Consider the following 27388-nt stretch of genomic DNA (forward strand, 5'->3'; position numbering starts at 1 on the left):
GAACTGACAAGTAACTCAGGCGCGAGACCTTCCTTAAAGTAGCAGCACTGGGCAAAAAGGCCTCCTCCGGCACACCGCTGCACGGTCATCAATGTGGCATTGGAGCTGTAGACGCCAGCAGAGTGAGAGGCGATGTCCTGCCTTACCGGTCAGCTATAAGTGGCAATTAATTAATGCGAGACCTCCCTTCTCAGAGCCGCGCCTGAGCCTGATTTCAGAGGGCAATTAGGTATTTTAAAAAAAGTTAAGAAAGGGACACAATTTACGAGATCCCGCGTACCAAGTATAATAACCACGATTAAATAAAGTACGTAAGTATGGAGAGGAGGAAGAGAAACCAGCAAACAAAAGAACGAAATATTACATTCAAAAAGCCAAAAGGGGGAGGGGATAAGAAGGAATGCAGAGTCCACAGCACATATCACAGATGATTGGCTCATTTGTTGGCTGGGTTTGGTGGGATTACGTAAGTGGCAGCTCTAAAGCACGATCTAGGCATCCAGCACGTGACCTTTTTTAGTGCTCTGCTGATCCGGATTGCCCAAGGGCGTGAGATCGGCAAAGAACTTCATCCACGCCTCAATGTCGCCCTGCAATGCAGAGGAGCAGTGTGGTGCGGTGAGAATGGAACTAAAAAGCATTTGATTGATTTAGCATGAAATTCATCACTCAGAGTTAGTTCTAGACACTTGCATCACCTTCGGAGGTAACTATGACGCCAAATTGGTGGCATATAACCAAAGATATTGGATGGTGATAATGGAGAAAAGGCATCGGCAGCGAATGGTGACATTCGTGCGGAAACATGAGGGGTTTTTGACAATGACCTTATTCTCAATGCCGCGATCATGCTATCCCATGTCATTTAAAAAGGAACTGCTTAAGCCCTTGGAACAAAGTACCAGTAGCCATCAAACCCCCAAATGACCTTAAGTCAAGCCAATCAAAAGTCGGCCTTCAAAGGGTTAGTTTCCCATTGGCCGGAAGACTAGCACCACTACTGAAGAGGCGTTTGGGGAAGCAGAGGAATTTGTAGCTTACTGATTCGGGTTTTTTGGGAGTGCTTGTTGGTTTTGCCGATGCTGATGGCTGCGATTTCTGCTGTGAAGGCGCCTGCAATCCTCCCATATCATGAGGCTGACAGATAGAGGGAACACAAAAAAACCATTTAAGGCGAATGACAACAAAAGAAACGCAGAAACACTTTTGCTGGAAAGGATTGAGCCAGAGATAACGGGGAGGAGGGGTAACTGATAGCTCACAAAATCGTTGAGCACTCACCATTTCCATTGGCTGTAATTGTGACGAACCTTCAGTACGAGCAGAAGAAAATACATCGGAGAGGTGGTTGTCCCAATTCACCCGGAAAAGGAAATCTAAAATGGATGTAATTGGGGGGTGGGGGATGAGGTAAGCACAAGAGATGTCAGAGCATCCTTCAGTACTGCGGAAGAGTTTGAGGTTATGGCTAGCCGATGTGTTAGAAATATTGTACTATGGAGGAATGCCTTCGAAATGTATTCGCCGATTCCTTCCAGTTGAGAAGGATTTCATAAAGGCTTTCAAAATAGATTTCAGATTATCGAAAAAATGTTGCTAGAGCATTTCCAAAGAAAATTATACTTCCAAATCATCGCATGGATCAACGAGCTTGCACAAGGAACTTTAAGGCACTTCAAGTAACATCTTTCAACAGTTTAAAATGATTAACAATATCTGCCCCAATTCCAACAGTTAACAACAATCCGATGTGGTCAAGAGAAGACATTTTTGATCAAAAAGAGAGGTCTTACCACCGCTACCACTGCCAACTGCAGATGTTCGTTGTGGCGAAGTCGGTTCATCAAAGAAGTTGGGTGTGTGTGCGCCCAAAGAGAAAATGTCCTTGAGAAAGTCAGCGTCTTCCGATGGTTTGGAAGCTGTTGGAAGAAGGTGGAAATCAGTGACCTTGAAGGTGACACTTTGAAGTCACTGGATTTTCTACGTCATGGAAATGTTGGAAGATATAAAAGAAATAATGGAGGTCATTTCCCTCTCACCAAGTCGGAACCGCTTCAAACAAAGTATCCACCACTTTCTCAACAAAATGATCCTATTCCATCCTCGGATACAAGGTATCTGCCTCCTTCAAAGAACCTATCCTTGGTGGAGGAAATTAAGGAAATTTCTATTCACGGGACCTGGAAACTGAAAAAGACAAACAACTTCCACGAAGATCGAACAAATCCTCTCAAACACTGAGGAATAGTGGTGTGGTAGGACGAGAAGTCAATTCTTGTAGAGAAGATCACGAGTCAGTCAGTACCCTGGAAATAACTGTGTTAATTTTCAGTCATCGAAAAGAAAGATCACCTCAGAAGTGGACTCATTACTCCGATAAATCTTGACCGAATTCCTATGTCTACTGAAGAAAACTCAGGCCGTCAAATGGACCTGACTTTTAGCTAATAAACATAAACCCGCCAGTCTTACTCTGCCTTTGCTACAGAGCTATCAAAGGTCATCAACGAAATCGAATCCTTCGCTGGTAATATCAATGTCCTCATTAACTCCACCTTCTGCATTCGGAGCTTTTTCAAAGGGCTGGAATACGTCCATCTCCTTGTCCTCCGACGTCGACGCAGAAAATAGATCATCAAGACTCTTGTCACTGCTGCCGCCGTCAACAGGGCCGGCATCACCCGTGGAAAATAAATTGTCCAACTGTTTATCAATTTCCTCTTCCGGCAACAGGTTTTCTGGCTGTCCGGCTGCCACCCCCGCTGGTGAACTAAAAGCGAAGAAAATAAACGAATGATCTACCAATTTGGCAGATGGCAAATTACTGTGGACGAGTTGGTAAACAAGGTGTTAGCGTCGGCCAGTCCATTCATATGCTACCTTCTAGCATCATTATGCTCGTCACCTCCCTGTTCACTTTCCGTCACCTCTTTAGCCGCCTCAATTAGCGAGCCCTCAGTGACATTGGCCACGTCATCGAAGCGACTAAAAGGGCAGTGGGACACTGACCAATAAGAAATTGGGCAAGAATTCGACCATAGGAAGGGTAATATCAGTCGAGGGATAAAAATGAACAAAAGGCATAAAGATTTACTTTCCACCAACTTACTCTTCATTGGCGTCAAAACTCTGGGAGGTCTGTTCGGCCAATTTGCGACTTTCTGGGGTCAAATCTTTAAGCAGAGCGAATTCGTAGTATTGATAGCCCTTGAAACTATTTGACACGGTTGTCATGGTGCTACAAGACAAAACAGTAATTAATCTGTGACTTGCTCGACAGCCAAATAAACCTGTAAAATTACTGAATCGAACGCGGTTAATAACACATTCCAACTTTCTTGAGCCTAGGAAAAAAACTCGTCTGCATATGTTAACGGGGAAGGGTCTAGAAGCCACATACATAAGCTCCGCATATCATGCATAAAGAGGTGACAAGAAGCGCGAAAGGCCACCAATGTGGTGTTCTTGACCTCGTTATAGGAAGTTAAAAAACACGACGTCGGGGAGGGACGCCCTGTCGACTTACTGCTTCATGACAAAGAATGGCTCTTAGTCCAACGATAAGTTGACAGACATCACCGTTATTCCTAACCCAACCCCACACTGCTAAGAGCCGCGCAATCTTTCACAAGAAGGCCGCATGCTTTGCCTGTGTGTGTGGTTAAATGTCAAAAATTGTGGCTGAGGACTATCCATTCAACAATGGCACAACTCAAATAGATGTAAACCTTCTACAGATCTAGTCAGAACTAGCCACCAGTTGGGAGAAGGTCTCATTTCTGCAAGACAACACAATACAACGTATAACCTCGCATTTCATGCATAAAACAAGCTCTACACTTCAATATGAGAGCGAAACCGCCTTTTTCTTCGAATAGGTTCATGCTCTTCCCTTTCCTTGGCAATAGGTAACCACATGTGAAGCAAAATGGACAGTTCAAAAATAGGAATAGATAGGCCCAGATTTTTTGCTATTCTATAGACAAAACGTTGTCTGAAAATGAGGTACGGAAGAAATAGGAGACTGCAGTAGTAATTATTCCAACCAAGAGGAAAAGCTCTGCCATCACTTGATTTGTTACAACGAAACTCACGAACGTAGCTGGTTGCTCTGCAGCAATGTTTAAGCATTCACAATTGAGGAAGACGAATTGCAGCAAAATCACAACCAAACTTCGAAATTAGTCAACAGGAGAAAAGATGACTGGAGATAACAAAATAATGCAGAAAAGAAATAACACAAAGGAGTAAGTAAAAGGAACGATGTGAATATGCAAATGACTACACTTCTGAGTGAATTGACGGGGCTTGAAAGAAAAAAGAAGAAAATTAGGCACAAGAAAGGCTAGCAATTTACGGCGCAGATTTTGAAAATTTCCAAGACATAATGGCAAAAACAAGGACGCTACGTGTACTCTAATAACAAGAACAATGAAAAAAAATCGGGTCTGGAACACATTTTGAGAATTGCAGATCTCAAAAAACCGTTAACCAAATAGAAAGTCGAAGGGTGCAGTTTACAGCTCTACTACCAGCAAGGGAGGAAATAAGTAGGCAACTAGCACAGATGTATAGATTGGAGATGCCAGTAGAATTGCATAATAATTCACGAGGTCTTTAAAATCAAGAAGCAACAATAGCTCGGTCAGACAACTGATTGAAATGGTAAAAGCCAGTATCACTGGACCTTGATCAAACAGTACAACCGGCTGGAAGAACTTACAACGCAAACAGTTTTGAAAATGCTAGTAATTTAATGCTATCAACCCCATTTGCCTCAAAATCTACCATTAGCGTCCTGCTAACGAAATCATCTGCACTGGAACAACTTTTGAGGATCTAGGAGTTGTAGTAAATCGTAACCAAAGAGGCCCAAAACTACTTGGCATAGCCAAATAAGTCACAGCAGAGCGAGGCAATGAGAAAAAGGAGGGTTCCACGTTCTCCTAGCACCTATTGCAAACCAAAAAACAAGGGAAGTGAGAAAGTGCAGCGGTAATTTACAAGCAAAAAACAGATTCCTATAGTTCCCGAGATAAATCATCTCAAAACCCTCAATTTTATGCGCGGGAAAAGAGACCCCATCTTAGCGGCATTTCACACAGTAGTAAGTGGTGAGGCTGTCCCACTAATGATGATCACCAGGTAGCTACTCGAAAGCAGTTGTGATGCACTTATGCAGCGTTGTAATGGATAAAGTTCCCTGTAAAACAAGAAACACAAATCTGCTGACATTTGTGCAAACTTCAAAATCGGTACAGTACTGGAACACACAGATCGACAGTGACGAGTCTCCCCACGGCAGCTCCCAGCCCATAATCAAACCCATGGGAGGCCTAACTACACGAACATAATCAAGGTAAAATCTACCTAATCTTACTGCAAGGATTGTACGCATAATCATTTATTTGAAAAGTTGCTAAAACACGCTGCCCTCAGATGCAATAGCCGCACTGATAATCTACCTGTATCAAAGCTTCTCGAACATTAATTGAATGTTGAATGCAGTTTTTACTCAGAGGAATTCGTTCTAGTCTTTTATGGGCCTAAAAATTAGTGACTGACTTGACTTGCAAAATCACGTCACTTTCTGAAAGATCAAAGTAAAACCGAGGAGGAAATAATGATGACACCCGCCAATATCAACATGACTTAATTAACTAGTGATAACAAACCGAGCTGTGCGTTCCCAGAACTGAAGCAGAGTATCCTGGTAGGCAGCCAGCACATGGCTTAGCATATTGCACCGACTGGCGGCCAGCAAATCCACTTTCTGCATGCAAGTTAGCTTAAGTCGGTCAAATACGGCTTTCGACTTCTTAACCTGCATCTGAACACGTCGAAATTTGTCCAGTTTTTTGTACATATCCGGGTCCAACTCCTCGCTGACATTCTTCATCCACATCAATGCTCCGCGATAATCCGTTCGAGCCGATTCCATCCTCGCAATTGTACTAGCAGTATCTCCAATGGCGCGAGCACGGAACGTTTGGACTTCCTGTTCGAGGCGACTCAAAGGATTTTGAAGAATAAGTCTAAAAGTAGTTAACGTGAGGTAGGAGCTCTCACCTCTGCTGGGCTGAGTGGGTTAGGGCTTTACCAACAGCAGAAAGCATTTTCCCTGCTCGTGTTTTGTCTTCAGAACTGCGAGCGTTCAGAAAACGACCGGTATCATTTTCAACTTGGGAAAGAACTTAAATTTTCGAATATAAAAATTTTGCAGACTGGTTTACCGAAAATACAACGCAGGTAGGTCTCAATGCAATTGCTCAGATCCTGACAAGTCCTCTGAACAGACTTAAAAAGCTGAAAAGAATAAGCACAGTATGTAGATAAAACCTACTTCAAGCTTAGCGTCCAACTCGGCATCTGAGGCTATGATGTGTCGATCTTCTTCCTTACCAAGCTTGCGAATAACCGCCTGTTTGGTCGACCAGTAGGCACTTTTCAACTTGTGTGAGGTGGAATCATCAATGTATTCTCGATAGCGATCACCAGAAGAAGTGTGGTACATCTCGACTGATGATGACGTTTATGTACACGATGCCAATCACGCAAAGCCTATGTGCACGCCAACAAATCAAACATATCATCTTCGTATTTGGTCAATGCCATTTTGCCAACAGGCAAGTCTTATAAACGCTGGGTTGAAAAGCTGCCCAAAAATCAATTAGTTTAGCTTAAAAGCTTCTTTGTTACTTTTTTTGAAATTGCCACTGGCAATGCGATTTTGTTATGATAAAATACGTTAAGCAATCACCAATGCATAAATATTTAAACCATCATGTAGTACGTCAGTTGTTCATCTAGCTATTAGTTTTATCAAAGGGTCACTTTGTGTCTTGAGCATTTAACCTCACCGGGTAGGCTGGCCTCCTGGCCATGAGTGCATCCCCTAACACTTCCTACGATGGATGTATATGTTCCGCCTGAGTAATATCTGCATTTTAGTTTTCAGTGAAGTCTCAAAGTGCTGCATTAGCGGCAGCGAAAGACAAACCCTATCTTAAAGGACGTACGTCCTGATTTCTTCTGCCGGGTAAAAAGTTAGCAAGGCGGAAGAAGTACATATGCTACAGAGAGAAGAATAGGTGACGACCATAAGCAGGAGGACTGAAATAAATGGCAGCCTATAGCAGCCATCTTAGTCCCATATTGTAGAAAAGCCATTAACAATTGCAATGGCAATGGCTGTGAACCATCTGAAAAAGTCTGGTAACAGATTTCTCCTACCCTATCCGCGTAATGATGCAAGTAAAATGAACTCGTGGTATCTCGTTTAATTCGCTGCTAGCTAGACAGAGCTTAGGTAGACGTGACTGTGCACCTCTAAAGTGATAACAATTAGGCAGTGGGAACAGACGCGGAGACTTTCCTCCACGGACCTGGCCTAAATTACGCCTTTTCTTAAATAAGTTTGCTTTTTAGGCCAATGTTCCAACATCTAGCTATGGACATGAATGATGGCCTGCACAAGTTCCGATCTTCAAATTCAGTTCCAAAATCGGAAGAAATCCCGGAACTAGTAAAATTGTCATGGGGAATCAGTAACGTTACAGTGAAGTAACTACTCAATTGCAAATAAATTTCGCAGCTGCGATGCCAGGTTTTCTGTTCTAACCTTACAGTATCAAATGCGTTTTGATGTCTGAGGCGAAACGTTGACCATGGGTAGCGTTGAAGGCGACGCTCAAAATGGGGTGTTCTATGCAATGTTTTCGTTGGTTTATTACTTGTTAGTCTTGGAAAGAGGCTGCTGTGACACGACAATGTTCATCCTTTGGTAATGGCAAAGGGCAGCTTTGACTTTTTTCTTCGTACTCGTTACAGTAAAGTTTTAGAGGGATTATCCAAAATAAAGACCCTGAGCAGTACTACAGTCATCTTTATGCACTTTTAATCTGTAAAAAAGATGAACAGTCATCACAGGTAAGTAATCCGTTTCTTTCTAAGTTTTCTAGGTTTGTTTGATTACATGCATCTTGTCTAATTTCTGAGAAGCAACATTTTTCAACCGCGCCTGGAGTTGGTGTGTTGTATGTCACGTTTAAGGTCTTTGCATTGCTACATTCACTTGATGTTTCCATGCCTGTTTTTTTGGATTTCTGGGTCTAAACAGTAGAAGACTCTTACATTTCACCAATGTTAGCACCATGATAACCCGTATTTGATTTATTCGTCCCCTACTAGTGTTGCTGTGTATTTTTGCCACTATGAGGTTCTCATTTTATGGACGTTATAATTTTTGATTCACTTACTTTTTTAATTTAGTGTATGTCAACTTCACGTAAAAAAGACCTGCGACTTCACGGTGGTTTACGTTTCGGTGGCTCTCATAAAGTAAGTTCTACTTTTTGATGCGACTGATTCTGACTCAACTCAAAATAATTGGTGATCTACAATGACCGTTTTTTTACTTGTACCTTTAACTCTTTTCCTCAGTGATTTCAGCTTCTCTTAAAGTTTTAACAGTCTTTCCTGCCTGTATTTGGTCCATTTGTCAGATGAGGTATGGCGTGTTATCATAAATCTGAGTCTCCTGTTTTTCCTAAAAGTATTGTAAGGGATGTGCTGCAGTTATTAATGTTACGATGGTACTGGCAAATGTTTGGGTCATTGGAAGCACAGTGATCCTAATGTCGCGTAATCAAAACCTTGGCATATCACAGAGTCTTCTTCTCTCAAGTGTTGTGACCATATTCAATCATCGTCTCGGTGCGTTTTCCACATGATTTTGGTAAAAAGCACGTCTAAGTTGCATTCATCATCGCCATAGCAACATTAATCGCATCAGCAAATGTGTTTAAACTACTCATCTTTTCCTGAGATAGGACAATAAGGCAAGTATAGTAGCGCGAAGACTAGGCGTGATCCATCTGTGTTTAAGACTCATTATCTGATTCTGTTTCTGTTAACCGTTGTATATACACTGTAAATACCAAATACATCTTTGTTTCTTCTGTTCTACTTTAGGCCAATGTAACCACACCCCAACCTTTCAGCTTCGTCTCCAAAGATGTGAATCTCTACCAATCCCGTCTTCAGCGTGAATCTGCCGCCTTTGAGGAGTCTCGTCGTCTTGCCAACTCGTTTCGCGCGCAGCCGATGCCCCTCCCCAGTGCTCCTGTCCTTCCAGAACCGCGTCCCTCAACCCTCACTTCCCCTCACTCCCCACTCTTGAAGACGCGTCACCGGGCAGCACGACGAGCCAGTTTTGACGCTCATGTTGAAGCTCGAAGAGCCTCTGCTCAGCGTCAACTTGAGGCGATTGAGAAAGAGAAAGCGAAGGAAGAAGCCAAGCGGCTAGTGGAGGAGAGGAAAGCGCGAGTAGTGCGAGCGGCACCGGTGCGGAAGTACCGATTGGTGACACCATCAGCAGTTCCGAGGCCGGTGACGAGGTCGATGTCGTTTACGTTTGCTACTGAAGCAAGAGTAGAAGCTAGGAAGAGACGGCTGACGAACGAGATAAAGCCGAATGAGAGGAAAGTGCTGTAGCGTCCCCTTGGTTGACTTTATTGTCTTGCTACCTGTTAACTTCTTCCTTCTTGAAGCTCTTCCATTTCCGTACCACGATGCATATAGTGTAATTTTGAGTAGGTAAATTTTTATAAAGTAATGCCTCGGTATGCGTTGTTTTTGTGGCGGGAGAGGGATTTATGCAGAAATGCCTTACAGGGTAGTGTTTTGTTCAGTAGCTGGTGCAGGCTTGACACCGTCTGTGTCTGGTTTGTTACTGAGTGGTTGGGGTAAGGTCGGGAATTCCGTGGCGTCAACGTCTGTTGGGGAGGAAATTGAGGTCGAACCGTAGGTGGACTTACCGAGTAGTACATCATGGTGCCTGTGGGAGCGGCTGAGCCGACTTGGGGCAGCCTCCCTTGCTAAATCATCGGTGTCAAGCTACCGACTTCTGAGATGCTTTTGCCGCGGTTCAGCCAGCTGGGTGCTCTGGTAGAGAAATCCGTGGTCACCTGTGTTTACCGACCCCTCATAATGATTAGTTCTGCGCAATTTTACGTCATCAGGTTCAATGTTGCTTTGGAAGTACATAGATTTAATGGCCATGAAAAAGGCCGCCGAGGCTGAACGCTGCGCTTGGAGTCATCGGCGTTCATCATCACCGCTGACAGCATGCACTATTTGCTACTTTTTTCTACTTATGTGGCGTCGTATTATCCTTTCTATAAATAGAGATAATAAAGTTGCCTCGCCCATTCTAGAGATATTTATGCCCCGATTTTCCTTAGCCACCTCCAAATAGAGCCGTGGAATTGATAATTGTCGTGTATTGACAGAGCTTGCCTACACATTATCGTAGAAAACTTTGCGGGATGAATATCAGTTTTCGTAGCAAGTCAAAAAAATTAGCATTATAAAAGCGCAAAAAGTTGGCTACCAAACCGTGCTGCAACTATAAATACGGTGGACCAAGCCCGACGCATATATGTGGGGGCTCTTTGCATTACACTAAAAACCTAGGTGAACCCTCCTTTTGACTATTCTGCTTGTCTAGCAACAGTTCTCACCTATTGTTATGAGATTCAGGAAGAGAGGAAGGACATCTAGGTGATTTCTCCCTCAACTGTGGTGCGACCATACCAATATAAAAACTTGGGGCTTTCCCAACTCTTTACCGATAAGAAAATATTGTATTACAGTCCAGCAGACTAGGTTGAGAGGAGAAAGTAGAAAAAAAGAGGCTTAACATCATCAAGGTCCTAATGGGTATAAAAAATCTAAAATTTAGAAGCAAAACTTACTTAAAAGTACTAAACTGAATCTGCACGTAAAAGAACTAACTCCTAAAATGCAAAATTAACGCTTTACATTAAAAAAATTAAGTTTTTAGAGAAATGCCAGTTTTAGTTAAAATTATTTGTGATTGAAGTCTGAATATTTAGTAGGCCTTTTTTTGTCACAGAAAAGCCTCGGCACTAACGCGGTTATTCCCAGTTAGTGTGTATATATGCTAGGGCAAAAGACGTGATGGTTGGGATTCAAAAAGCACGCAAACTGCTGCCGATTATCAAGTATTTTCGCTCTCCTCTTGCACTTAATGATCTCACCATCAACCGTTCCCTATTGGAACAGATAAATTTAAAGCCTGTTAAAAGCATTGAGTTCTCGTTTAGCCCGTTTTTCTCGCATACATATTCGATCCGGTAAGCCTACTATTTCACTTTCCTAAGTTTAAGACAAGTCTGCGCCCTCCTATATAGGCCTCGGTGGCGCAGTTCTAATGACAATTGCACTTTGAAAGTCAATGTACTAAGTGACAAATCACAGCCTCAAATCCAGGTCACTTTCAGTAAGCTAGTTTATTCTCTTGACTGGACATCATTTGCAGGCAACGGCTCTGTTTTGGTAATTAAAACAGCGAATCTTACGGATCGTGAGGTTTTGGAGTTCATAATGATTGAGTGCTCACGAAACCTACAAACCTAATTATTTCATTACTTTAAATAAATGATTTTTGTCATCTTTCTTCACTTTTACCAAAGTATTTTTGCGAGACAGTTATCTTACTGCCTCGTTTGTCTGTAGATGGAGGTCTGTGAGTCAGCGAGCGGAAGTAGTGGAAGTGAAATTGAAATGGATGAAGGTGTCGTTGAATATTACCGCTGCCTTTTGTGCAAGCACGAGACAACAAAAATCTCGGAATTTTTTCAACACCTGGAAGATATCCACCACTGGAAGCTACAAAATGAGAAGAAACTCTTTACTAACCAGTACACGTGGATTGCCTTCGTCAATTGGTCTCGTAAAAATGGACCTTCCCAATGGAATGATTTCCTTTCTTTAAGTGAAGAAGACCGACAGCCATACCTGCAACCTTTCATTCAAGACGACCCAGTATTGATGATAGGTATGTCTGAATCTATGTCTGAAAGAGAATATTCGGCTTCTTTGTAGATGTGGAATCTTTTATCAGCGGTTCGGATGACACATCAGACGATGGTCAACGGACTGTTGATGATCTACAACAAAGGAATGAAGATCTTCTTTTTCAGCTTTCAAAATGCAAGTATGTGTTGTAATGACTCAACTCTAAAAAATAGACAATTGATTGGAGAACTTATGAAACGTCCTAATTTGGAGTACTCTCAATCCCTTCCCGAATCAAACCACGTTCATATGGGCTATGGTCTGAATAAACGCCTTTTCTGTGTTGCTTTGAGACCCATCCGTTTCTTTCGTAAGCTAACATTTTGGGTACTTGATTTCCTTTCATTAATAGTTGACAAATTGGTGCTGAAAACTTTCCGAGATTTCATAAAGCAAAACCATGGGGACCGCATTCTAGGTAAAGTCGTCCTGAATCTCTTTGAAGATGCTGGGGTGATATCGGTTTTTGCGGCTAAAGCCGGTGCCAAGCGTGTTTTTCTCCCGGTATCACCGTTTGTTGAATCTGCTAAAGCTCTCGCTAAGTGCGTTTCTAGCCTTTAAAGTGCTCCACACCAATGCCTTCCAAATAAGATATTTGTTGCTCTGTAGGTCCAACAACTGTGAGGAGAAGCTTGAAGTGGTGCCTAGCCTCTCCTCACTTCCAGTGGATCGAATTGATGTTTTGTTTTGGGATTGGTTGGGTGCATTTCTTCTCAACTCCGACCAATCAGGAATCACCTCTCTTATCCAATCAAAAATCGACGTGGTTTATCCTCGAACTTTGTATCTTGATATCGTCGGAGTTAATGTGAAGCAAGAGGTTGTTAAATGCCTTGTTCCGTCGTGTACTTTTGAGGACTTGAACACAGCCCCCCTCACTGACGCTGCTTATAGAAATGTCTACTCCTATGATTGGAGTTGCGATTTGCTAACACCTGTGACTAATATCCAAATGGTTGTCACTGTGGATATCCAGAAAACGGCTAGTTTTCTGTTTGAGGAAAAGGACATCTTACTTGCCTTTAGCACAGCTGCAAAAGTGAATGGGCTGTTGATGTACCTGCGCTGTGAACTTGATGGAAGTAAGTGGTCATTTTCAACAGAGGATTCCGGATCGTATGGACAGTCTCTGATCCTTTTAAAGCGCCCGATTGATGGTCTGCCGGATCAAGTAATTAGAGGGTCGATTGCGAGAAAATCGCTTGAGAGGTTGTCTGTCAGCCTTCAAGGTCCGCATTCCCCCAACCCTATCAGTGCGGAATTTGTTCTACCACCACCGGCAACTAAGTGAAACCAGTTTATCTTTCCTTTGTAAATAAATCCTGTATTTTGGCGGCTTCCCCCTTTTCTGCAAAGTGTTTTACCCCTTAATAAGTTCCAGCTAAAAAGGATTTTTCCTGCTTTGACAGGAAACTCGTGATTTTTTGACGGACGATTTTGACCACAAGTCGTGGATAAATCGGACCTTGCAGTCGGTTGCAAATGATGCAAATGCAGAGGCGGCAATATCGTCACTCCTCCTCACTGTGCAGAGGATGTTAGAGGCATGTTGGTATTTATCTCCTCACTTATTCCTCCCCTACTTGTTGGATGTTCCTGAGAATGCTTCGTGGCAAATAATTGCGTCTGACATAAAAGTTTTGTTTGCTTTTAGACGGCAAATCAAGAAGTGGAGAATACTTTCCGCGAAGTGGCTCAAGCTATTCCAAGGTGAATTTTAAGTAACGCGTGTGTTTCCGTTGTTAAATTCGCTGGCTTATTTAAAAGTTTATCTGAATCTACTTTTTTTGTCCGAATGACTTAGTAACGTGAGTGTCCCACTCTATTCCCTTGTCTATTTGTCTCTCACCCAAAAATCCACTTGTTCACCCTGGATTCTGCACCCCCTGCATCTATCTTTCCATCCTGATTCAGTGCGCACCTTATTCGGTTTCAGTTCATGTTTTTGACTATCCGTATTATATCAGATGCACTTATTTACTTAGTTCTTTCCTATTCATCCTTCTACACAAACCTCTTCTTTCGTTCATTCATCAACAAACCCGTCCCTCGTTTTCTCACAATCTAGTTTAGTTGATCGAACCCAGTGGCGTACTCCAAGCCTCATGCAATCCTCACTGTGCTACTTTCGTTCTTCCAATGCACAGCTGTTCCAGGTCATCATCCACCCCATCCATTACCAGCACCACCGCTTTAATCTGTCTTTCACATGGCAAGCGGATTGCATGCCCTCACTTGTATGGTTCAGACTGGATTTAAAGTGCCTGCTAAAAGGGCGTGGTGCTTCTCAATCCCCCCATCCATTGACGATTCGTGTAGGCATTCCTATCCGAAGTATCATGAGTAGTCAGAATGATGCTGCTTTTGATGGGTTTGCACACTTTTTTTCTTAATTTTCTCTCATTCTCCTCGGTAGGATCCTTCGCAATATAGAATCTGTCAATCAACAGGCCATTCTTCTCAGAGATCATATGGACAGTGTTGAAAAGGACTTCCGAAATGTGTGTTAATTTCGCTAATTACTTGGCACTTCCTACTGAAGCGCATTAAGTTGTATTTTCTACTGACAGATGCACTTAGATGACAGCGGCGTAATTCGTGAGTTGGAACGACTCGATTGCGAACGTCAACGAGCCAAGAAAGCAGCCGATGCATTGCGTGAGGCCAATAGGTGGTCAATGTTGGTGAATTCAAGACAAGCCCTTATGGAAGGTGATGCGAATGTAGATCAATTGTACCAACTCATTCTCGATATGGATCAGAGCCTGGTTGGTTGAAAAGTTGCCCAAGAAGTTTTCTACTCAAATGGGAGAAGTAAATGGGTTTTTTCTCCCCACCGTAGGTCTACTTGGAGCAGATGCCGGACTACGCCGACCGAAAGGCCCTCCTGAATGCCACCAAAGATCGATTGGAGACCCTGGTTGCGCCGCAGTTCATGGAACTTCTGGATGCGATCACGCAGTCCACTGACTCCCGATTGCCTGAACAATTGCAGCACATGATAGCAATTTTTAGTGGATTAAATAGATCCTCTGTTGCTGTACGGTATTACGTCACTTGGCTGGTGGTACGTTTTTTGCTCGCCTACCTAGTGAATTTATCCTCTCGTGTTCTATTCAAGGACTTGGTTCTTCCTAGAACCGCATGAAGGAAAATTGGGACAACTCAAACTGTACCACAATGGAAGAAATCCCATTCTTGGATCAAAGCGTTGGTCGAGTCCATCGCTACTTTTGTGATGTCATCACTTTTCTCACCGATCAAGTTCGTAGAATAAGTTCATCATTACTTAATTCTTTATAAGAGGACGTTGTATCCGGGTTTATCTTTCTAGTTGGAGCTTAAATTATTCGCAGACGAATCCCAGGTGCCACTGCTACGGGCTTTGACCAACGCCTTGGAAACTGCATCTGCACAAATTACACAATCCCTCTTTGAGGAGTGCGACTCTCCAACGAGTCGTCTTCATCGATGTGCTGAAATGTTGAAGGTATTTAACTTGAAGATATCTGGAATAATATCTTGGCAAGAAACTGGTTTTCTTTCCTGTTCACGCCTGATTGCACTAGCACTTTCTCTTTGACTCTTTAGGTTTCTGAAAATTTCGCTGATCAGCTTTGTCATCTTTTGAAGCCTAATGGTTAGTGACTCTTTCAAGTGTAAATGTTAACTTCTTGCTCTTTGGGTGCTTCCACGTCGTGTCGCTCCCTCAACTTTTTAGACGATGCCAAACTAGAGCTCTGCTTCGACGTTGTTCGAAAATTGTGCCTGCCTTTTTCGGCTATCAGTGAAATCTTCAAAAGCTACGCGAGTGAAAACTTGCAGGAAATATGCCATATCATCAAGCCAACAGTAATTTCCTTTTTGCGTCTCTTATCTCATTCGGAAACTGCAAATCCGCCTGTGCATTCCTAATGGTCTACATTTAAATCAGGCGGTCACCGGTGACCAACTTGAGTTGAATCATGTCTGATTTTTTGGTTCAATTCCTCCTACTACGCTCAATTCTACTCACAAGTTTCTTAAGTAACGTAATCCTTGACTTTCATTCGTAGTCTACCTAATCCTGATTGCTGCATCCTACATAGATGCAACCTACAACTGGAGTCTACCCGTCCCATGTCGAAATGGTGCTTTTTAAAGAAACCTTTTTGTCTAGTTATCCTCACCTGAGTGTCCTCTGCGTCCTTATCTGGCACCCGCTTGAATCATTGTTCTACCAAGTAAGGGAGCCCTTTTCTCTGATTATAGTACACAAATGAGTCAATCATCCTAGATGATCTTCAAACGACCTCTGACCGACTGTCTGAATGCCTTGCTGATCTCTTGACTTGTGCTGTTTCGCTGACAAAAGGAATCGCACTTGCAAGTCTGTTAGACGCAGTTCACGTACGGAAGTTTAGATCAATGATTTTTGGCAATTTTTTTGCTTTTGCTTTAGCTTTTTGCAAGCGTTGTTTCTGCTTTTCGTAACTGGCGTGAATGACTTTTTTTATGGGTAGGCAGCGTTGACATTAATGTTTTAACATTTTATTCTATTAACTATACTGCAAAATTGATTCTACTTAAATAACTTCAGTAACATTTTAGGATGCAACTAAACTAATGGTGGAGAAATGGGAGAATGCGTTGAAATCCTTTGCCAACCACCTCATTGAACAGGACAGAGCAATACACTACAAGCAGGCGTGTGGAACGAAAACTGCACTTCTCCTCGTTTCTGCCACTGGTATCTAATCAAATCCTCTTTTATCCGATAATTCTGTCTTGATGCGTCTAATTAAATGACGAATTCTTGAATAATGGCAAAAACACCGCTTTTAAAATAGCAAGCAGAGTCCAATCGCACGCAGATATTTTCCCTTTGCAGAGTAAAATCTGTGAATAAGAACATAACAGTCTTAGTAGAATCTCAAAATATTGTGTTTACATGTCTGTCCTCATCTTTGCCTTGTTGTTTCAAATTAGGAGCCTTGTCAATGAAAATTGGGGACTTCGTGAAGAAATTTGATGGTCATCTTGGGAAGGTTTTTTCCTCCAGCGAAAGGTGGGTGAATCTGTCTTCTGTCTGTGGGCTCATTTCGGAAATCACCCCATCAGAATTGAAGCGGAGATAAAAGATGTGAAGTTGTAGACATTAAAGACGATTACCAGAAAATCAGTGTGGAATTATTCCTTTTTTGGCAATAAGATCCCAACTCATCGTACATCGCGTAAACTTTTCCCCCTTGACCTTAAAGTTTACCTTCCGGTGAAAGCTTTTGTGGCTTCTATGTGGACAATATTGGCCCACTTGTGATTTTTGAGATCTTAATTCCATTCGCTAATGGATGAAAAATCTGCCTTTTTTGCCCCTCGATTTTAGCAAAACCGGCGACTGTACCAGCTCTGTCTGCCCATTTCACTCCCTCCTCTTGCCTTTGATTGGTGAATCTCAGCCCTGTGCCGATTGGTACTTTCTTCTGCCTCATGCGCCACAATCTGATTTGCTCAAAGCCCCAGCAGCCGATTCCTCCAATCCTATCACGCCAAGTAGTGTTCTCCTCAGTCGATTGGCTGATCTCTGCAAGGCCTCGGTTGCCATGTCACAACGCGTTGCCATGACACCTGTTCATGCGATTTTGGCAGTGGTGCCGAAAATGACGCTTTGGGCGTCGCATCCGGCTAGTGGTGAGGCGAAGCTACCTGACTTGGCCTATTTACCTCAGGAGTACATAACGCAGGTGAGACATTGCTACTTAAAAGGCAATAAGTAGATACCGTCTACTATTTATTTTATTCCTTTTTTAGGAAACTTGAATATGAAAACACTTTAGCATTATCATTTAAGGAAGCATGGCTTTTTCGTCGACTGACCATTTGAGTTGATTGACGCTTCACATTAGCAACTGTTTACGCTCCTACGAGTGTACCACTAATTTCAAATTTGAGGTGCTTTTAAATCACCAAGCGTAACTCATCGTTGTCCAACTTATATGAATGCTCAGTCAAATATCCTCATCACCGATATTTAAGCGTGCTACTAACCTAAAAAAGGGTGGTTTGGGGCCCTTGAAATTGCGTTTCGTGTTTGGAACTCGAACTCGTATGATAGAAGTATATTAGCCTTCGAAATTGCAACTCAACGCTATCATTTTGATGCTTACGTATGCTGCCTTTAATCATTTCTACCCCACTCAAGGCCTTTCATATTCCTTGGTTTTAAAGCCTACTGATTTTGAATTTCGGGATGTTGATGTGCGCAAATCAGGCTTTTTGGTTCCTACATTCAAGTTTAATGCTGAGTTCTCAAAGAAATTTGCTGAACTTTTTAGCTCGGACAGTACATCTTCAACCTTCCCGAGCACCTCCTTCCCTTTATGGATACTAGTGAGGACGTTAATTCAACCAGCCTGGAACAGGGTGCAGCCCTAGTCCACTGCCTTCGTCTCACCGATCCTTGCACATGTAACGTTTATGCCACCGCTGGCAATCGGCCCCGTTTAAGCTCTGGTGCGGAGACCATTTCGTCGCCTTCCATCATAACAGCATGGCTTGATTGGCTGCTAAGTGGACAGGTGGCAGAAGCATTTGTCAAAGTTATTTTAGAGATCCCTTCACCGCTACAAGTGCCAAATAGTGATGGCAAATCGTCACCAGGGCTAACTGCGCATGGTGCGAAACAACTGCTGACAGATCTGGGTTAGTATTATTTAACTTTGTATCCTAGTAGTAAGCCAAAAGTCAACAAAATGACACGTTTTGGTCTTTCTAGATTATTTTTTGGCTCTGCTAGAGGAACTGGGCCTACCGCGTCCGGGAGATTTGGCGTCTCTTCGTGATCTTATAAATGCGTCGCCGGAGGAATTTAAAGGTGTTTCAGAGGGAAGGTCGCCACGGTTAGTGGGTGGAGTGATTAATCTGCGAATGCTGTGATCTGACTCATTAAACACATTCTCTTTGTAGTTAACTTTGTGTGGTAAATAAATTCCAATTTCTCGATAAAGCCGTTTGAGTACACCCTTTGGCGAAATGTAAGACGGTGCGCCCTATGGGGGTTTCGCGCGTGAAGGGCGTTTGTGAAGTCCATCGACGACGGTGTAGTCGTACAAGATTGTCCATTTTCACCTTAAAATACTGATAGGTGCGAATGCCAAAAAGGACATTTTTAAAGGACTAGTCTAGTTACACCACAATAACGTCAAACAGGGGCATTGTAGAGTATCCTATTATGTGCGTAAAGGACCTAATTCACTAAATTTTTTTCTTAAAGTGCTTTGAATCTAAATTGTAAGGCGCAAACCAGTTTTTGTACAAGTCTAGAAATTACAGAAATGGTACTACTTATATAATACTTATGTTGTTTTAATGTGCCTTTCAGGGAGGAGGCAAGCAGGAAATTCGAACCTGGTAACTGGATCGCCCTCTCCCTTACCTAGTGACTGCGGTTCCCCTCCTTCTTGAATATTGTATTTTCCCTATACATCTTGTCGTCTTTAATAAAGGTGTCCAAAGCAAGCCAATCGGGCTTGTCTAGGAACGCTAGGAATCGGGAAGCGGAGACCGAGGAGTCTCGTTCCACAACTTATGTACGAGTTGTGTGGCAATAGCTGCCCAAATCAGACCTTAGTTTCAACAATTATAGGATCCTTCAATTAAGTACGGATGAGTAAAACGCAAAGCAAAATGGTTCATAATTTAAAGAAGTCAAGTATTTAAATACCTCTTCTAGTTCATGAATATTGTCGAAGGTGCACTTATCACAGAGATATGGCAAATCACAAAAAACAGTCAGTTAGCTGTAAATTTATTTACAAATAATTTTCTTTATGTTCTATCTTGAGGTTCCTCATTTCTTATTTAAAGTGTGTCTTTGGATTTTCTTTGAATTGGTCAACTATTATTTATAATCAGCACCGCAACTTTACAAGTCATTTTTAGGGATGTAATTAACGCTTTGTTTCCAATGCGAATACTTTCCCACTATATAATTGTAATTTTGCTTAGTTATTCAGGTATGCAACGTAACCCTTCCATATTTTAGGCTCCTGTATGGAATGCTACGTTTGTCATAACCAGGAAGGGAATAAAGACAAATGTGTTAAAACTTCGATGCAATGCCTGCAAGATGAAGATACTTGCTTGATCAACATATCATATACTGGCAAGTTTTTCCAAATGTATGCTATGCTGCTTATCCACGTGTTTTTTACCAATCGCTTATAGGGTGAATAGTGAATTTTTTATATTCTTTGAAATCAATTTGACATTACGCTGTGATTTGTAAAAATTCATTTTTAAGAATTTACATTTATATTTTGCAAAAAAAGCGGTTGCTTTGAAAATCAAAAGTGTGGCTCAACTTAATTATCTCAACATACTTGACGTTATGAAGTCTTTTTGCCTACCAAATACTCCAATTTAATGGCTTTTTCAGCTTTGTGCATGGTGTGCAAGGTTTTAGTTTGTTTGGCTTTTTGGGCACGTGTTTTCTCTTGTTCTTCTTTTAACCCATCAGCTGTTTTGTCCAAATTAACTTTTATTCTTCCATGGTAAATTTATTCGGCTACTGATATAACGCGACTGACTCCCCTTTATGGTATAATCACTATCATGCTTAGACCTAGTACAAGTATTTCGGTGGTGAAAGAGATGTATGAGTTATTTGTCAACAGTGCTTGTGACTTAATAAATAACTTTAAAGAACATGCCCTTGCACGAGAATTTGGAAAAGGATAGATATTGTTTTGAAAGTAATTCAAATACTTATAACTTTGTCTAACGGATTTTTAAGGCTGGTAGTTCACTATTTAAGACTTTTAGATACTGTTTACTTTCCCAGTTGCAATTACGTTTAGATACCAACCGTATGGATCCCTGACCTAACACTCCTTTGAGTTCGGTAGACTGGTTAATTAGCTTATGGAAGGAAAATCGCAATGCAATGAACGATCAAGTAGATATAGAATAGATAGATTGATATTTAGACCCCTAACCTCAAGATAAATGAACATAAACAATAAGCATGGATCACAGAATGGATAAAAATGATAGAGTTTAATTCGGTAGAGAAATGGATGGTAGATGGACTTCTACCGAAAGACCGGCATGCTAAATAAATAAATATGGATAAATATACTTACTAACGTCAAATTTTTACCTAAAGAAAATTTCTGTCATGTGAAGAATTCTAATTCTCACCACTTTATCCTCACCATCTCCAAACCTTTAATAGTGCCTCCCTACTGGGAGCCCTTCGGCGACCGGAAGCACTTCTTGTGGAAGTCCTGCACCACTGCAGCTGCCTGCGAGGCGGAACGGAAACGCGCTGGTCGTGAGTGTATGCGCGAGTGGTACATGGATTGGCGCTGTGTTGAGTGCTGCCAGGGTGAATTATGTAACTACTATGCCACTGTGAGTAGTATGCTCTTGGCCACATGGTCACTTAGCCAGGCGGCGGGTATGGGGCGCATTTCATTCGCTTTTTTGACACTCTTTTGAATCGTTAGTAGAAGACCTTAGTATTACCTTTTCTGGGCATTAATGTATGGAATCCGCCACCCCATCTATATTGATAACGGTCCTGTTACGAATTCGTAATTGTGAGTAGCAAGTGCTTCTCCGATAAATTTCCTTGAAGTCCACCCTATCTTCCGAATTAATTTGCCTTGCCTTTTTGCCTTTAGCTAGAGTCGTCGATACTACTGCCTAATTTTTGGATCTCGGCTTTCACTACCTTGTTTGTACTTTATCACACAATGTTGAATAAATGTACTTGAAGTTTACAAGCCTATAGTTTTCTTCTTTAAAGAAAAGGTAAGGGAAATCTTGAATTAGTCGGTATTTGATTGGGTAGAAACTTGATCTAATAAACTGCATTAAATCATGATGAGATAAAAAAAACATAATTTTTAGGCGTAGGTAATAAAGCAGCATTTGCCACCGTTATAAGGCTTAAAGAGTTAAAATTGTCAGTCAGAAACATCCCGAAACACTGGCTTAACATCATTATTACTCTATAAGTATCGAATTAAAAAATCGAAAATCTTGATAAGCAGCTGAAATTTTAATAATTTTTTGGGGGTGAAATAGTATGCAACGAGCTTTATAGTGCGTACTTTTGGCTCATCACATGCAAAATCTTTGACGATTTTACAACACTATCGGTTCGCGGAATCTAGGTGCATACTTATAATAAACCACAAGAACACTACTGCGAGTTTTTTGATCTATTCAAATAATCAAGTGGTGAAAATAACATTACTAGAAAATCCTCAATAACTGCTTTTGGCCATTCGTTTTAGCCTGTTTTCGATTTACGTATTATTCCAAGGTATGCTATTTTTTGGAAAAGTTTTTTGATCGTTGCCAAAAAAATTAATTCATAACAATCACCTTTCGAATGCTATCATCAATTATGCAAGTACGAGTGTTTGATGGTAAGCACACTTGATGATAAAAGTTGTTGATTGCGATTTCCAAAGTTAATTGCAAATAGCTAGCTCAAAAAACCCGGGAATTCTGCCAATTAGTGAGGCGCTCTTTGACCCCGACAAGCTGCATTTTTGGGACAAACAAATCTGCCGACGAAACAGCTGTCATGGATCGAGCCGCGTGCCTTTTGCTACGATTGAACACTTGCGGACCACTCCAAGGTGCGTTGTCAATCTCGGCCCGTAATGCAAGACGCTCCCACTTCCGGTTGTGATTAAATATACTTTCCCACTCAAAAAAAACGAAATTTTAACCCCTCTTAGTCGGACATATTTGACCAATTATTCATAGTTGGGAGATGAAGAGACTGCTTGGGCCTCCGCTCGGTGACGAGCTCTCCGGGCCCGGCTAGTAGTCTCAGCCCCTTTCCATGTCAGCAATACCACCTCTGACACATTTCTGAGACTTCTTTCGACGTCATGGCGACTCAGAGGCTCCGTGTGGTTTGCAGAATTCATATTAGCTAGACGGAAGCTATGTTTAGTTCCAAAATATGTTAGATTCCACTTTGCATTTATTTAATATCCCAAACACTACTTACCCAATCAGATATGTTTTTAATCAAAACAATTGCACTAACACAACTATCTCTTAAACATCTACTGAAGCTAAATTGCCTGGCAGTCATTCCAACCCAGCTGCCATATTATCAGAAGGACACAAGCATCCCCAACACCATGACGCTTTAATCAAATTGCGTGACCATTTACTTAGCAATTACGCAGGTCAAGCCCCAGACGTTTGCCTTTTAGTCACCTGCACAAAGAAGCACCATGCCATAGCGGAATACAAGCAATTTCAAGGTTGACTCACTATTTGACCTTGAAGTAACTATTAGGAATGGAGAGTCTAGAAACACCACTCTATAACACACCACAAGATTGCCACATCACCATTATTTTGGAGCCTTAACAACTCTAAAGCAACCACTAAGATGAAACCATTATTCTGAGGGCAACACAAAGGGCCTTCCCCACATCCAGAGCTCCAAATTCTCACAAGCTCACCCCGTAAACCACTTCTTTTGTTGAGATTGTAATAGGAGTGCCAAGGGAATCGTGTGGATGTGTTCAATTTTTAGCTGTTCAGTTGGCATGGGGACCTGCCCCTAGTCTACATTCATGCGCGCGTGTGTGCATGCTCTCTTTGGGAGGTGCTGCTGTACTGCGAGCCGGTCTCCCCCGGTACTTCATAGAAGGTCGACGTCTAAATGTATCTCGAAGTTATCACGAAAGAGGAAAACTGCTGCGGAGAGTTAAATTGACGGAGGCTCCCAGCTGAAGGGCTGTTACAACCAACACGACTACTCGAATTGCGTGTTGCCTCATAATCTTTCACTCATTGATAGAATTCGGAGTTGGATAGACAAAACTAACTAACAAATTGGCGATTCGAGAAAGGGTAAATGATGGAAAATCCCCACCACTGACCAACATCGTCTTGAAGGCTTAGAAGAGGCGGATTAAATGGTAAAAAAAGCTTATCAGTACAAAATTGAGAAAAATTTGCGCTATATCAATTTTTTAAATCAGTGATCTTGGAAACACCCACGAGAGTGCCGACTAAGAATAAACATCTCAAACGCAACACCTCTTGCGACATTAGAGAACAACCCGTTCACTTGCTACTCCAGCTTGACTGGCTAGTCATTCTTGACTCTAAAAATACAGCAAAGAAGAAATCAATTGCGAAGAAAATTCATCCTCGATGTAGACCCCATCCGCAGCTTCCATTGTAGGTAAGGTAAGGAACATCTTGATTCGTAACGTGTTTACAACCAAATCAGGAATCAACGGTCCTGAAATAACCAGTAGGAGAGAACCTCAACCACTCCAACTTTTGAACCACTCAATAGGATCAGAGATAACACAGTTGAGGGGTACAAAAAAGGCCCCGAGAATAAATGGTACAAATTAAGAAAAGGGATAAGATTGCATTAATCAAGGGTCTTCACCACTCTGACCTTGAAGGCGTCCAATAGGAATAAAGTCATGGCAATCAACTGTAACACTCTTAATTCACTGTTCCAAAAAACCAGATTTTGAATTATGCAAGGCACAGTAGGAAATGACAGTACAAACACACATCAGTAACCCACAGTGGGAATAATCCTATTCCGACTGGGAAGAGCAGCAGCAGCACTGGAAGGTGAGTTGAAGAGGGAGCGAAGGAGGTAGACTTGACCCACAGCGACAAAGAGGATGACAGCAACGTGGATGAGGGAGCCCCAGGTGACACGTTCATTCAGTGCCTCTACGAAACTGCGCGAGGTGGCCTCCTGCAGACGCACCCTTGTCTGCGCTGCTGCAGCGTTTCTGAGGTTTTCATGGATGGTGTATATTATGCTGTCCACCTGTACCACACACAAACGGATACACACATCAATAGAAGATAGTTTGGTCAATGGTACAGGAGTAAAAGATGCAGGAATCATTAATACTTGGACAGATCAACCAGTAGAGGTATAAATGCGAAGAGACTCCGAATGAACTTATCAATCAGAGTTTACTGAGTAGATAAATAGGTGGTGGGTAAAAAGAATAGAAAGATATACCGACAGATGGATACGAAACGAAACAATGAGTGAATGAACTAATCGAGGAGGAATACATGGTTTAACGATGAAGGAACGAAGACACAAATTGGTGAATAAGTGAGCGGAGGGCAGAACCATACAACTTCCAACCCCTAAAATGACCTGTGACCCTAATTGACTAAATGAATGGATGGGTGGGTGAATTGATGGATGGATGGATTTAACATGATCAATACATTATTCACACGAAACTGCACAGAACCCTAGGAACGACTAGTTGAATGAATGGAAGAATCAAGCACCGAAATGAGGGAGTGAATAACCACAATAGCTTAATGACGGCGTAGACGGACAGCAGGAGGAATGGCTGACAAGTGTCGCCCATTGCAGTCTGAAGAGCATAAAGCAACCAACAATAATTTGGTTAAACACCAGAAGAGTCACCCCGTCTTAACCTTAAGCTACTTCATATTTTTCATTTTAGGCCTATACGAAGAAAAATGGTGGGGGTAGAAACTTTCAATGCCTGGAATATCACAAAAAGTCTCTTCCAACTCTCTCTGACCTTTCATATTTGCATTTGAATAACAGCGCTTGGAGAGTGAGAGATATAAATGAATTGGAAGGACTGAAGCACATTTAAATCTAATGCCAGCCGGATTAGCTAACTAACAAATGAACGGGTTACTGAGTGTGGAGTAGGTAAGTTTAGATGAACTGCCGATTGACCAGTTTTTGGTTTTTAAGATCAGCATATACCTTTATTGTTTACTCATGGAGATTAAGGAATTATTTGGACAATATACATGGTTTTTCATCTTATCACGTGTGAATGTATCACTATGGGTCCTGCGCTTCCACACACCATTCCGAAAAGTACTTTATGCCTGCCAGCATAGTGTTTTTAAGCCTTAATCAAATGTGCGTACGATGACGAGGTGACTCAAGTAGACAATATTTCCACATAGTAGCTGGAAGACTAGAAGATATGAATAAGATAGCTGCTAGATTGAAAAACGGATCAAGAAATAATATCTAGGTTGGGTAGAGGGACAGATGGACCGATGACTGGGCAAAAAAAAAACGTGTGAAGAGGTAGGCAAATACATGAACTGGTAAGGACGGAAAGAGCCTTCAAAAGCAAGAGATAGAAAAAGAGATGGATCCAAGGTAAGCGGACAGTTAGGGGGTAGATTAACTAATGATTTTATGAAGAAGATAACCAAATGGTGGGTAGATTTATAGGAGGATATTGAGGTAGATAATTGGCAAAATGAACAAGTATAAAGCACAATTAAAAAGAATGGTACAGAGACAAATATCACACCCCTAATACTTGCCTATCGTTTTCAGACGTTATTCACTAATCATTCAAGCAAAAATATCTGTATACAATATCACTCACATCTTAAATTTGCGCAAATAACTGGTGGTACTACCAGGTAAATGCTTCACTTTAGTGGCTTATGTATAATTTGGATACCACATTTAACTTAAAGTTGAAATACAAGTGGGCGGAAAAATATCCACAAACACGAATTTAGGATATGGCACAATGCATTCTTGTCAGCGCTAATAACAGATGTGATATCAGACAAGCTTGTCAGAGTTCACCGACTCATATCGCACGCGCCCACGCACATGCACGAGGGCATAATGCTAAAAAGCAGGGAGTGAGGGAGCACAAAAGTGAGAAGAAAAAACTCACCATGTTCACTGGTGCATCTCCAAGTGGATCCGCCTTCTCCGACTCCAAGTCCCAATTCATGTAGACTACTTTGTGGGTGACCGATGAGAACTCGTTACTAAAGCATAGCTGAAAGCGATACAATAATTAGGAATCACAACAACAATTTTGGCAAAAACTAGTTAAAACGGAGAAAAAAAGAACCAGATAATAAACATGGCGAATTATGAACGTACCTCGTGTTCTCCCTCCATTCTGGCGGTGTAATCAAAGTAGTCGTATTGCTCACGTTGGAGAACCTTTACTGGGTTTGTTGTGGGATCTCGAAGCGTTACGTCAATATCAAAATTCCCGCCAGATGTAACCTGAAAATCAGAGACGAAAAGAGTATCTCTAATAGCCCAAAAATCTCGAGATGATTTAAAATAGCACAAAACAGTGCAGCTGAATAGCTTGGCAGAACAACACCCCAAAATACATAAAACGAAATATGCAGTTAAAATGCAATTGATTTATAATTACCTGAAATTCAACTGTGGTGCGTTCATCCTGCTTAAGGACAGCGTAGAAGCAACGAGTCTCGCCATCCGGAAGCTCGAAGGTAAATGATGATGACTCGACAAGGCCTAAGAGAAGTAATGATGCGATGGAATATAGGACACACCGCATCACGTCAGTCCACGCAACTTGAAAGTCCTGCAACAGAATTTAATTGGTCGATCAAATTGTGTTAGTAACAGGAGGCACGGCAGTAAACAGTTAAACAGTTTTAAAGCTTAGTTTCCCACTTTTCGAATTATGCAAAAAAT

General features: G+C 41.8%; 6 protein-coding genes across 6 annotated transcripts; 3 read left to right on the forward strand and 3 right to left on the reverse strand. All coding sequences in view use genetic code 11, as the record gives it.

Moving 5' to 3' along the window:
- Positions 1 to 2493: 2493 nt before the first annotated feature.
- Positions 2494 to 3402, reverse strand: EGR_07120 (islet cell autoantigen 1; the record flags this gene model as incomplete). The annotated part of the gene is made up of 2 exons (XM_024496369.1): positions 2494 to 2770; positions 3110 to 3402. 2 exons carry the CDS (start codon positions 3400 to 3402, stop codon positions 2494 to 2496), a joined length of 570 nt encoding a protein of 189 aa, XP_024349210.1.
- A 760-nt stretch (positions 3403 to 4162) lies between these two features.
- On the reverse strand, positions 4163 to 6514 carry EGR_07121 (Islet cell autoantigen; the record flags this gene model as incomplete). Its single annotated transcript, XM_024496370.1, has 6 exons — positions 4163 to 4307; positions 4358 to 4416; positions 5466 to 5546; positions 5825 to 6035; positions 6070 to 6193; positions 6340 to 6514. 6 exons carry the CDS (start codon positions 6512 to 6514, stop codon positions 4163 to 4165), a joined length of 795 nt encoding a protein of 264 aa, XP_024349211.1.
- Positions 6515 to 7912: 1398 nt separating this feature from the next.
- EGR_07122 (mitochondrial ribosomal protein L53) lies at positions 7913 to 11442 on the forward strand (the record flags this gene model as incomplete). Its single annotated transcript, XM_024496371.1, has 6 exons — positions 7913 to 7929; positions 8272 to 8340; positions 9003 to 9390; positions 10951 to 11159; positions 11187 to 11305; positions 11345 to 11442. The coding sequence occupies 6 exons, from the start codon at positions 7913 to 7915 to the stop codon at positions 11440 to 11442; spliced, it is 900 nt and encodes a 299-aa protein (XP_024349212.1).
- Positions 11443 to 11541: 99 nt separating this feature from the next.
- EGR_07123 (Conserved oligomeric Golgi complex subunit 7) lies at positions 11542 to 18798 on the forward strand (the record flags this gene model as incomplete). The annotated part of the gene is made up of 20 exons (XM_024496372.1): positions 11542 to 11863; positions 11911 to 12022; positions 12057 to 12193; positions 12236 to 12425; positions 12493 to 13054; positions 13293 to 13431; positions 13538 to 13604; positions 14300 to 14384; positions 14454 to 14651; positions 14726 to 14950; positions 15022 to 15147; positions 15218 to 15373; positions 15475 to 15523; positions 15605 to 15735; positions 16135 to 16272; positions 16474 to 16612; positions 16852 to 16930; positions 17249 to 17606; positions 18198 to 18564; positions 18638 to 18798. 20 exons carry the CDS (start codon positions 11542 to 11544, stop codon positions 18796 to 18798), a joined length of 3741 nt encoding a protein of 1246 aa, XP_024349213.1.
- A 1030-nt stretch (positions 18799 to 19828) lies between these two features.
- EGR_07124 (hypothetical protein) lies at positions 19829 to 21641 on the forward strand (the record flags this gene model as incomplete). Its single annotated transcript, XM_024496373.1, has 5 exons — positions 19829 to 19877; positions 19907 to 20030; positions 20089 to 20096; positions 21098 to 21276; positions 21549 to 21641. The coding sequence occupies 5 exons, from the start codon at positions 19829 to 19831 to the stop codon at positions 21639 to 21641; spliced, it is 453 nt and encodes a 150-aa protein (XP_024349214.1).
- Positions 21642 to 24442: 2801 nt separating this feature from the next.
- On the reverse strand, positions 24443 to 27248 carry EGR_07125 (Transmembrane emp24 domain-containing protein 7; the record flags this gene model as incomplete). Its single annotated transcript, XM_024496374.1, has 4 exons — positions 24443 to 24709; positions 26601 to 26708; positions 26816 to 26944; positions 27102 to 27248. 4 exons carry the CDS (start codon positions 27246 to 27248, stop codon positions 24443 to 24445), a joined length of 651 nt encoding a protein of 216 aa, XP_024349215.1.
- Positions 27249 to 27388: the final 140 nt, after the last annotated feature.

This window comes from Echinococcus granulosus (assembly GCF_000524195.1).
Source record: "Echinococcus granulosus chromosome Unknown EG_S00070, whole genome shotgun sequence".
Lineage (NCBI taxonomy): Eukaryota > Metazoa > Platyhelminthes > Cestoda > Cyclophyllidea > Taeniidae > Echinococcus > Echinococcus granulosus.